Source organism: Diabrotica undecimpunctata, chromosome 6 (genome assembly GCF_040954645.1).
Source record: "Diabrotica undecimpunctata isolate CICGRU chromosome 6, icDiaUnde3, whole genome shotgun sequence".
NCBI classification, from domain to species: domain Eukaryota; kingdom Metazoa; phylum Arthropoda; class Insecta; order Coleoptera; family Chrysomelidae; genus Diabrotica; species Diabrotica undecimpunctata.
Window position 1 is genome coordinate 117,469,564 of NC_092808.1, and position 11,561 is coordinate 117,481,124.

The window sequence follows — 11,561 nt, forward strand, 5'->3', positions numbered from 1 at the left end:
CATAGGCCTAAGTCTATTTCGTAAAATAATCCATGGCTACCAGGATATATTTATTTCCATTATCCGTTTCTGGAAATTGACCTGCAGCTACTCTTTCCATAGGACTACCAACATTGTACTGTTTCATGGGTGCCCTCTTTTTACCAACTGGACCATTACTGGTTGCACACAGTTCACATTTCCGGCACCATCTTCTTACATCATCTTTACAGTTCACCTAATAGAACCGTTCTCGAACCTTTTGCAGAGTCTTCTTAATACCAAAGTTTCCACCTGATGCACCGTCATGCAACTGACGCAATACTTCTGACACTTTACTTTTAGGTACAATCAACTCAAGCTTAAATTATGTATCATCATCGTTCTCAAAGGTTCTATACAGAAGATCATCTTTTAGCACTAGGTAATTCCATTGGCTTCAGTAACACTTGACTTCTGTACCACATGCACTAATGTCTTGCCAAGAAGGTCTTTCACTTCGACGCACCCAATCGAATACTCTTTCTATACATGGGTCATCTCCTTGGGCGTGTTGCAGATGTAGAGGCTGCCATTGATCATTAATGACGGTGGTTCGTCTCACGAGACAAAGTAGTTCCTCTAATTTAAAACAGTGATTACAATTTGCACTGCATGGCCATCTTAACTGAGCATCAGCATTACGATTTCGTCCAGACGTTTATCGCTTTGTTCGTCGCTCTTTTCAGAGATTTGTACTCGATAACTCCGTGAAGCTTGAGCTCCGTGAAACTAGCTGTTTCGTGTTCCAAGGTAGTAGCGAGCGCTTCATCTAGAACTTTCGGTCTTATTAGTCGTAAAGCTTTCTGTATTTCACTTTCTTTCAACCCATTGATGAAGGTATCTACATCAATTTCTTCCAATATGTAGTCTGGTACAATTGGTACAATTCTACTTCTTAGTTGCGCCTTGTAGACTTGTTATAGATGAGCATCTCCGTAACGTTTATCTAGTCGAGTGAACAAGGTCTGATAACTTTTTTCTTGACCCTTAGGCATCGATCTTAGGACATCACCTCGTAAAGCAGCAGTCAAGGAACGAGCGGTTCTGATTTATGTAAATATATTTATTTATAAGTTTACAGCACAATAATATCTTATCAACTAAAATTAACTCATAACAGCGCTGCATATATATACCAAAAGTATCATTCTAGAATCATCTGGAGTAGTCCATATCTATTCTTCCAGTAGGAAGCGCATCGAAGACAGGCGCTATTCAGAACGCCAACGATTGAATATTCTAACAAAGAATATAGACTATATTCTTTGATTCTAGATTCATCCTTCTAAGAATTGTGACACGTACCACGCATCGGAGGTGGACTATTTCGTTACAATAATATAGAAAAGACACTGTTAATTACGCTAATGCACTATATAGTTCTATAGTATTCTTATTATTATTGAAATAAAATTAAATATTTTAAAATTTATTTAGTTATGTTTTTGTTATAGACCTTTTCTATTAAATAAGTCAATTAATGCAAATAAGTCTGAAAATAGAAGCTATTTCTGTTCACCAAATTCATCATTTCTACATAATATATCAGATAATTAATAAATATTAATTGTTTTAGTGGTACGCTCACGAGTAGATCTCGAAATAAATGGAATTGTTTGTGATAAATCTACCATGTATGAAGATGTACTGGTGGCTGAACTTAAACCAGATGATATATCGTGTGTGGTTTCTAGCATAATATGTCCGAAGGAGTGTTTCTGCTTATGGAATCCACATTCAGATTTTGTTCATGTCAATTGTTCAAATAGAAATTTGACATATTTCCCAAGATTAACAATTCCGGAAAACAAAATCAAAGTTGATTTGGATAACAACTACATTGAAGGTGGCCTTAATTCTACTATGGGATATGAAAATGTTACGGAATTAATTTTATCAAATAATCGCATCAATGACTTAAAATGGATACCTATGCGAATTGAGGTAAGTTTTCAATTATTTATATAAGTCAACTAAGATAAGAAAAACAGTTTTGTATATGAGTGTAAAATTATCGTTGCACATTATCGGTGAAAAATGTCAAATTACCAAGTACCAAATATTTATAATTTGCCTCATATCATTTATATAACTTGGTTAAAACTCGGTTACCAATTGGTACTTGGAATATTCATGAGATTTTATATAAGTTTACATTACTGATTTTATGATATGTGTTGGAATTATTTCTAGACGATTCCGTACCGATCTCAAAAACTTTTTCGTAGATTTACTCACAAAACAACAGGATAATGAAACTAAAGCGGATTTCCACAAGCAGATACTCATCATCATCTTTGGCTCGACAATCCTCTGTGGATCTTGGCCTGCTCTAAGATTCGTCGCCATTCTGTTCGGTTTCTGGCAACATGTTGCCATCTTCTGATTTTTAATATCCGTAAGTCGGTTTCAACTCCATCTAACCATTTAATTCGCGGTCGGCCTTTGCTTCTTCTTCCTACAGGTGTTCCCGTGGTTAGCTTTTTAGCAATCGTATTTTCTGGCATTCGTATTATGTGTCCAGCCCATCTAAGTCGCTGTGTTTTAATGAACGTTATGACATCTGGCTCATCAAAGAGCTGATACAATTCAAAATTATATCTTCTGCGCCACTGCCCTTGGTCGTTTATAGCTCCAAATATTTTGCAGAGTATTTTACGCTCAAATATACCCAAAAGTGTTTCATCTTTCTGCGTTAGAGTCCATGTTTCTGTTCCATATGTGAGGACCGGCCTCAGCAATGTTTTGTATATAATAATTTTAGTTCTTCTTTGAATGTTTCTTGAGTGGAAATGCTTTTGGAGTCCATAGTATGTCCCTAGTATGCAAGGTATGTGAAGTTGTCAACACGTTAAAAGGTATGACTTCCAAAGACTGTTTCTCGTTCCTCATTTGCTATCGGATCCTTTGTAACCAACATGTACTTGGTTTTGTCTTCGTTGATGACTAGACCGACCTGTTTCGCCGCTGTTTCCAATTCTAGGAGATATTGCTCAACATCTCGCTTGCTACGCCCTATTATGTCAATGTCATCAGCATATGCTAAGACTTGTATAGATCTATTGTAAATAGTACCGCCGTCCCTAATTCGTGTATCTCGGACTGCCTTTTCTAAGGCAATATTAAATAGGAGGCAAGCCAGAGCATCCCCTTGTCTGAGTCCATCCTTTATCTCAAAGGATCTAGAATTCTCTCCCTGTATTCTAACAGTGGCTTCTAAGTTAGACATTGCCATTCTCGTTGGTTGGATAAGTTTCTCTGGTATAACAAACTCATGCATTGATTGGTATAGCACTATTCTCTTGACACTGTCGTATGCGGCCTTGAAGTCGACGAATAGGTGATGGGTTTCAATATTGAATTCTAATGTTTTCTCGAGAATCTGTCTTATTGAATGAATCTGGTCAATTGTTGATTTTTCTGGAGTCAATCCAGCTTGATATTTACCAACTATGCCCACTGTGTAAACTTGCAGCCTTTCGTAGAGAATATTTGATAGTATTTTGTAAGCAGTTGTTAACAGGGTTACATATACCTCTATAGTTGTCACACTGGAGCTGGTCACCTTTTTTATGTAACGGGCATATCACGCCTTGAGACCATTCACAAGGCATGGTCTCATTATGCCAACCAAGAAGTAAAAGCTTATGCAGTGTCTGTAGTAGGGCATCGCCACCATTCTTGTAGAGCTCACTGCAAATTTGATCAATTCCTGGTGCTTTATTATTTTTAAGCTTTTTAATGGCTTGGGCAACGTTTTCGATGGTAGGTGGTCTTTCGTTTGGGTTGAAAGGTCCTTTCAACCCAAACAAGCAGATACTCACAGTGCTAAAAACTTGACATACAGATTATTATAAAAGACTGTATTAGTAAAGTAGGGATAAACGATAACGGAAATCATCATGGGTATTCATAGTGTAGAGAACGGAAATGATAATGGGCGATGATTAACACAACTATACTGAGCAAGGCATCTGATGATTGGGGAACTTTATTCCCATAGAGCACAAAACAGCATCTATGTGTCGAAGGGGAGACACTAAGAATCAAATTCATCAAGTTGTCATCGAAAAAAATGGAGAAATTCATTAATAGATGTAAGAAGAATGCCAAAAGCCTACTCTACTTCAGATCATTAGTTAGTAAGAGTCAAAATAAAAGTATTAAAATTGAATACCAACAAATTCAAGGAACTCAGCATACGAAGTATCGAAATAAATTAGAAACTCGGATAAGCAATAACCTGGGAAGAATTTTGGACAATAAAACAGAAATGGAAAAAAGACGGAACGAAATACCAAAAGTACATTGGTAAAATGAAGAAATTAAGGGCAAGCCAGGTTGTAGTACATCATAGTGCAGCAAATGACTGTATATAGAACAAGTAACAATAACAGCTTATAGCTTAAGCAAGAAGTTGCAATTACAAAAAAGGAACAGACACTGTACGCCAGCGGTGCCCAAATGGTTGATCGCGACTCGAAATATTCTAGACTTCTTAGGCAATGGGACCGCGCGACGTTCGCCCAATGTTACCGATTTTTCTCGAATGTCTGTTACATAATATATAATAAGCTGCGGTGACGGAGCATTATGCCAGCTTTATTAAGTTACGATAAATAGAAGTTCTATGTAAAATAGCAATATTTAAAACGCAAAAGCACTGCGGTAAAAAAAATTAAACCGTACCATTTAATTTATTATTATTTTATTATATTAACAAAGGAGAATTGTTAAATCCAATATTAAGAGTAAAATGTTTTCAAATAAATATTTGTTTACAAAATGCATTGCTAAAATTCAGCACAAATCTTTAGAAAAGAAAAATAGATGAAATTTTATTTTCAGAAGAAACAAATACTACAAATCGTTTTAACCCTAATATTGGGTATTTTCACCTCTGCTTCTAATCACGCCCTGACATCAACGATTCATAATTAAAATAAAATTTTGAACACTGTTTTAGTCTAGACATTCCAAATGATGTCTCTCTAAGTCCTCCAAGCTGTTGAACTGGTTCGGTTGTGATCGGAATTTCCTCGCAAGCATATTTCAGACATGTTCTATAGGATTAAGGTCTGGACTACGTGCTGGTCAGACCACTGTTTCAATGTTTTTCAACTTTCAAGAGGTAGTCTCGAACTAATCGGGCTGCATGAAGCTCGTGCATTAACAAAAAATGTTGTCCAATATAATGGGTCATGATGCTGAAAAATGTCCAATGTATAGCGCACATCAGTAAGATTTCATAATCATAAAATTGATCTTAATGGTAGTCTTTCGTAGAGTTCGAAACCAATTCTAACAAACCTTGGTCAACAAATCCTTTATCTTCTCTAATATGAGTGATAAACAACCTTTACCAGATGGAAATTTTAATTCATTCGGAAAACCTTCGATAGAAACCTGACAGGCGTTTATAATCTGTTTATCTTACCAAAATTTTCTTGTGTTCTTCAATACTATATTTATGTTTCATCCAGATAAAAATATTAGTACCCTCTCTTCTCTTAAATATTGCCTTACTCTACACAATGTCTCGAATAATGTCGTGTTTACTACTACTGTGATGTTTGTCAAAATTTCGTCACATTAGTGTTTGCTAAAAGTTTGTAAAAAGTAGTAGGTATCTTATTCTGAAAGTAAAATGCACTTTTCTTCGAATTATTTGTTTTATAATATATCATATATTTGCTGAGGTTTTCTTCCTGTTTACGTTTTCACTGGTTGTGTAATAGTTTTTTGTTTTCGTTGTTTGGAAAGTCCATAAATGTTGCTTCTCCAATTCATAAAACATTTGAATTTTTTGTTGTGTTTACAAAATTGCATCTTGTAATTATTGTTGAATGGAAAATATTGTTTCCCAATTTATTCTATCATTATCAACATTTTTAAGAATTGATCATAAAAATATTCTGTTATACACGTTTCTCTATATTTAATTACCCTTATCGTAATCATGACCTCCGTATGTGATTGGAACTTCCATGTTATAATTCATATCTCTATATAGAAAACAGTTTGTAAATGTTTTGGCAGAGTAACATAGCATGCAAATTCTGGTGCTATTTTTTTAATAACAGTAAACAATTTGAAAACTAAGAATAAAATGATTTAGTTTTGATATAATTTTTGGTTTCTACTTCATAATTTTATCATTAAAAATATAAAACATCCTAATACTAAATACTAATAAAAACAGATTTAAAAATTCCCAAATTTGTTTAGAAACGAAGTGTAAAAATGACAGTAGAAGTGAACTGGGCAAATAATTTTAGAACAAAAGTCAAAAATAAAAGCATATGTTCAAATCATGAGCAAACAACAATACACCATTGGAGCCTCCATCAATTCAGGAAGTACGGGATGCAATAAAACACCTAAAAAATAATAAATCTCCAGGAAGTGATGGTATACCCGCGGAACTTATTAAATGTGGAGGTGCTACTCTGACTAATCATATATATAAAATCATACTGAGAGCCTGGAATGAGAAACAAATCCCAGAACAGTGGTGTATTGGGATCGTTTGCCCGCTACACAAAAAGGGCGATGAATTAGAATGTAGAAACTATAGGGGAATAACCCTCCTTAATACAGCATACAAAATATTTTCGAGTATTTTATATGGTCGCCTGAGTGAATATTCAGAGGAGCTTCTTGGCGAATATGAAAGTGGTTTTAGGCCTGGTCGATCAACAACAGACCAGATCTTTGTGCTAAGGCAAATACTGGAAAAAACCAATGAATTCAATATCGACACATACCATCTTTTCGTAGATTTTACATCGGCCTATGATTGTGTCCTAAGAAATAAATTGTATGAAGCCATGGATGAATTCCACATCCCCGATAAACTGATAAGATTGGTTAAGGCTACAATGCGTAAAGTTGTTTGCAAAGTCGAAATACAGGGCGAACAATCACAGACATTTGAAACGCATGTTGGGCTGCGACAGGGAGATGCGCTGGCGTGTCTCCTTTTCAACATAGCTTTGGAAAAGGCGGTCAGGGATGCCCAAATAGACAGCAGAGGAAACATTTTTAATGAATCATCCCAAATTTTGACATATGCAGATGATGTTAATCTACTTGCCCGCACAAGCTAGAAGAAATGTATACCACCTTGTCAAACGCCTCAAAAAATATGGGCCTGCAAGTAAATGAAAATAAAACTAAGATAATGGCATCAACACCCAACAATAGAGCCAGAAACATCGGCCACCAATTCACGGTTGATAATTCTACCTTTGAAGTGGTGGACAAATTCACATACTTAGGCTCTCTGATCACCAATGAGAACGTCATGGCGGAAGAAATCAAGCGAAGAATAATCCTAGCAAACAAATGCTATTTTGGACTGAGTAGACATATGAGAAGCAGAAACTTAAGGCAAAAAACAAAAATAACCATATACAAAACCCTTATACAACCAGTGTTGACATATGGGTCGGAGACATGGACCATTTCCAAGGCAGATGAAAATCTCCTGCTTATATTTGAACGAAGGATCCTGAGAAGAATATTTGGTGGCATCTGTGAAAATGGTGTTTGGAGAAGGAGGTACAACTACGAGATATATCACAGATATAAACATATATTTGGTGGTAAAGACGTAGTATCGTTTATAAAAATAAGAAGACTAAGATGGGCAGGACATCTGGCAAGATCACAGCAGAACAACCCTCCTAGAAGAATCCTTATGTCACAACCTGTGGGAAGTAGAAGTAGGGGTAGACCAAAACTCAGATGGAGGGATGGTGTAGATGAGGATGGTAGACAAATAGGCGCAGCAAACTGCCAACAGTTGGCAATGGATAGAATTGACTGGCGTAATAGACTTGGGAAGGTCGAGGCTCTTTTATAGGGCTGTAGCACCAATGATGATGATGTTCAAATCATGTACGAGGGTCATAATTTGCAAAGATGTATCAATTCTCGTGTTATCTAATTTAATGTTTGATATCGCTTTGTCCTAGGCTATGTCAAAAAGCGGAATAACGCATCTCCCTACATTTTTTTCTGAAAGCCATCAGTTCTAAACCGGTTGTTCTTGAGATAATTTGCTTATTGTACACATTCCATTAGATATTATACAAGTCCTAATCACTTCGATATATCTGTTATGTATAATGATTACGCAGGTTAATAATAATTTACACTATTATCATACTGAATTAGAAAAGAAAGTTTGTTTAACAAGTGTACAGAGACCGGTGACAAGTAACAAATGAGACATCAGACATCAACAAAAGGAAAACGTATTGCCAACATACTGTATTGTAGAACAACATAAAGCTCTTCGAAAACACCAGGTGAATCATTTATTTGCTCCTGATGTACTCAGGGCGACATCGAACTCTCCCTAATTAATACTAAGTTTTGCGGCAGCTGCATTACTGTGCTGGAGGTTCCCATTAATGCCCTTCATTCAAGTCATTTAGCCAACTTATTTTTGAGTATTCTCCTTAACCATTTTTGCCTCGTGTCCATTTTACAAGTATTTTATTTACAAGTATTTTACTAAAATCATCCAGAGTTGGTCAGTTCTCTGAGGCATCACTTAGGCAACACTTTCTCCCTGTGCCATGCATTACCATTATCCTATCCATAAGTCAGTTTATTATTGAGAGGAAGAAAATTGTTGCCATGTTGTTGTGGGCAATGAGTCTACTCATGTGTCTAAACAGCAGTTCGCACAGGAAATTGGTTGTGTCCGATACTAACGCAACGGTCTGGGAGGAGGTTTATGGGGATAAGATTAGTAAACTCCATTAGAGTTTTCATTTCTTATGATAGCTCATAGGGTGCATACGTCTATCGGTGGAGACAGGTTGCGTCTCCTGGGGGGTTTTGAGCGACCAAAGCTTTCAACATCGTCAAATCTCACCATATGATAAGTCAGGTGCGCCAAACACGCGTTTGTTCAGTACCGACCTAGTAAATTAAAGATACAATATAAAACTTTTTGTGGCTTGTAGACGTTTGACAGATACAGATTACAGTACACCAATTTTTTAAATATAAAAATGATTTACAAGATCGAGAGCTATTAACAACAAAGTAAAGTATATATACAAAAAAAAAAACAAATGTACAAAATTACCGTATTTTATCTTAACATTCTGTTATCTTAACTGTCATAATTAATGTTAATAATGAGAGGCTGAATTTGTGCTTGAATAAAATTGTTGAACTCCCATACTGTTGGCTCCACTTCTTCTTTTACATGTTTGACGCAGTTTTTGAATGGTTACAGCAGTCATAGCCACGGTTCGTAGACTTACTGCGGTTGCCTCTTCCGACTGGGGTGGGGATGCTTGAGTTACGTCACCAGAGTACACAAGAATACAAAACCCATTTATTCGCGATTGAAACTGAATGTAGAGGGCAGGTCGATTGCAGTGTTGATTAGTTGAAGGGGAAGAATTACGTCACGAGAGTACAGTTTCGGGTTTAATGTTCATTGGTTAGGCGGAAGAGGCAACCGTAGTAATTCTACGAACCGTGAGTCATAGCTTCATGAAATAAATGTTTAATGTCAGAAAATTTAGATGCATTCAAAATCTATTGGATTGAGCTCGCAGTGGTACGGTGGCAACCTTAAAACTATTCTATTTGTACTTCTTACCAGTTTATCTACGATGTAATTGTTCTATTTTCAGCTCTATATTGTCTTACCTTTTGCAGATAATCTATTTGCCCAATTTCATTTTTGTCAAGTAGCAAACTATTTCTTTCACGTTTTTAAAATTTAAAATTTAATTTTTGTGTTTTGTGAGGCCTTTTCTGTAACGTGCGATCGTTTGTAATATAAAAGTTTAAATTCTGCGTTTTTAGTCATATTTCAAATGTCTCATATTTGTTGCCAAAAACCAAAATCGAACTGTTATTAGGTTTTGAAGGCTTATCTCCAATAATGGAAGTTCACCACAACTAGTCAATGAAAATAATAAACTTTATTTATTGAACAGCTTTATAGAAACTGATTTAATTTGCGGCGAAATACAAAAAATGCATACGAAAGCTGCACTTCACCTTTAAAGCGCATTTTGATTTTTGTCGATAAGACACTCTGATTAAAAGATATCGATTTTTTACGGTCGAGTTGATACAAATTTGATTTAACATTGATTTCGCGCGCGGAACTAACATTCGAAATCACCGGTTGCTTCAAGCGTTGTTTTTGAAAGCACGGTTCATTTTACGCAAAAAGTGCTAATAAACATTTTTGTTCAAAATTATCTCAGCTACATTTTTTTTTTTCGAAATATTTTTTTCTACGGCATACAGATTTTTGGTAAATCAATTTTTTGCGTTTTTAATTCATCAATAATCACCATAGATAAAACTGCATGATAATATAACATCGATATACTGTTTGTGTTTTGTTTGATCATACTTTATATGCGACACGCGTATTCGTAGATATCTTACAGAATATTAGTTAGGGCTGCGGAACCACCGCTCTGAATTTGTAAAAGAATATAAATAAATTATATTCAAATTTTTTAAACTTACAATTCTATATTTCTAATTTCAACTGTTAAATCCAAAATTATTCTTGACTATTTTCTAGTTTATTTTTTTTTATTTCAGAAACTCAACTTAACATACAATAGCCTGACACACATTGACCCTGAACTTTTCAAAATTATTAATAAAACAAAGAGTTTAAAGAAATTGGAATTGGCTTATAATCCTTGGTCATGCGGATGCTCTGCTTTTGATCTACAATTGTTTCTCCAAAATCGTTACACAATAGTAAGTATATTTTTTATAAATTAATGATGATTTTGAATATTATTGTGTTCATCGTCATTTCTATCTATTTTCCCATTATTTTGAATACCGATTATTCATTTTCAAACGCATTTCGCAATCCAAAGTTTGTGGTAGATAACTCCATCTTTAAAAGAACATTGTAGATTCGTTGTTTTTGTCACGACTTACCTTTAAATCTTTTTATTTAAGAGATTGTCTTCAGTGTTCAATTTTTTCTTTAAATCTCTTTCAGTTTTTCCTACGATCACATTCTTATCAGCGTACATAAATACAAGGGAATTTTACCTTAAAGTTTCCCTGCTATATGAACAAACACTAATGATGACTTTAGAGTGCCAGCTATCATTTGCAACTTCACTTTGCTATTTTCCATAATAATTTTCGGCGTTTTTTCAATGTTTTCGAGAATAACTGCCTTAGAGGCCTTTGCCCTTCCAGAGCGCTCAGCATCATTGGTGTCGATACGACCGCGTGGTGAATTGAGCAAAGCATCGTTTTAGTGGTTATAATCGATGTAGCAGAGTCCCGGTAACACTTTTTGAGCCATTGCTCAGTTTGGACGGTATTTTTCCGATCAAATAACAGTGAGCAATTAATTCAGCAACACAAAATTGCTTTGAATACATTGTTTATAAAAATAAAAAGTAGTGTTAATTCAAGCACTATATCTCAGTTAATAATAATCCGAATGACATTGACATTTTGACAGTATGGTTTTGAAGGTTGGTACTACCGAAATGTCATGTGGAAAATAC

At 35.2% G+C, this 11,561-nt stretch overlaps 1 protein-coding gene across 3 annotated transcripts in view; it reads left to right on the forward strand.

Annotated features, from left to right (window-relative positions):
- The window catches only part of LOC140443778 (protein toll-like), a 107,501-nt gene that overhangs the window by 82,358 nt on the left and 13,582 nt on the right, over nt 1-11,561 (forward strand). For all 3 annotated transcript variants that reach the window (XM_072535219.1, XM_072535220.1, XM_072535217.1), the window contains exons 4-5: nt 1,598-1,965; nt 10,621-10,785. In XM_072535219.1, the coding sequence (XP_072391320.1) occupies nt 1,598-1,965; nt 10,621-10,785 (533 nt within the window). The remainder of the gene's footprint in view (nt 1-1,597; nt 1,966-10,620; nt 10,786-11,561) is intronic.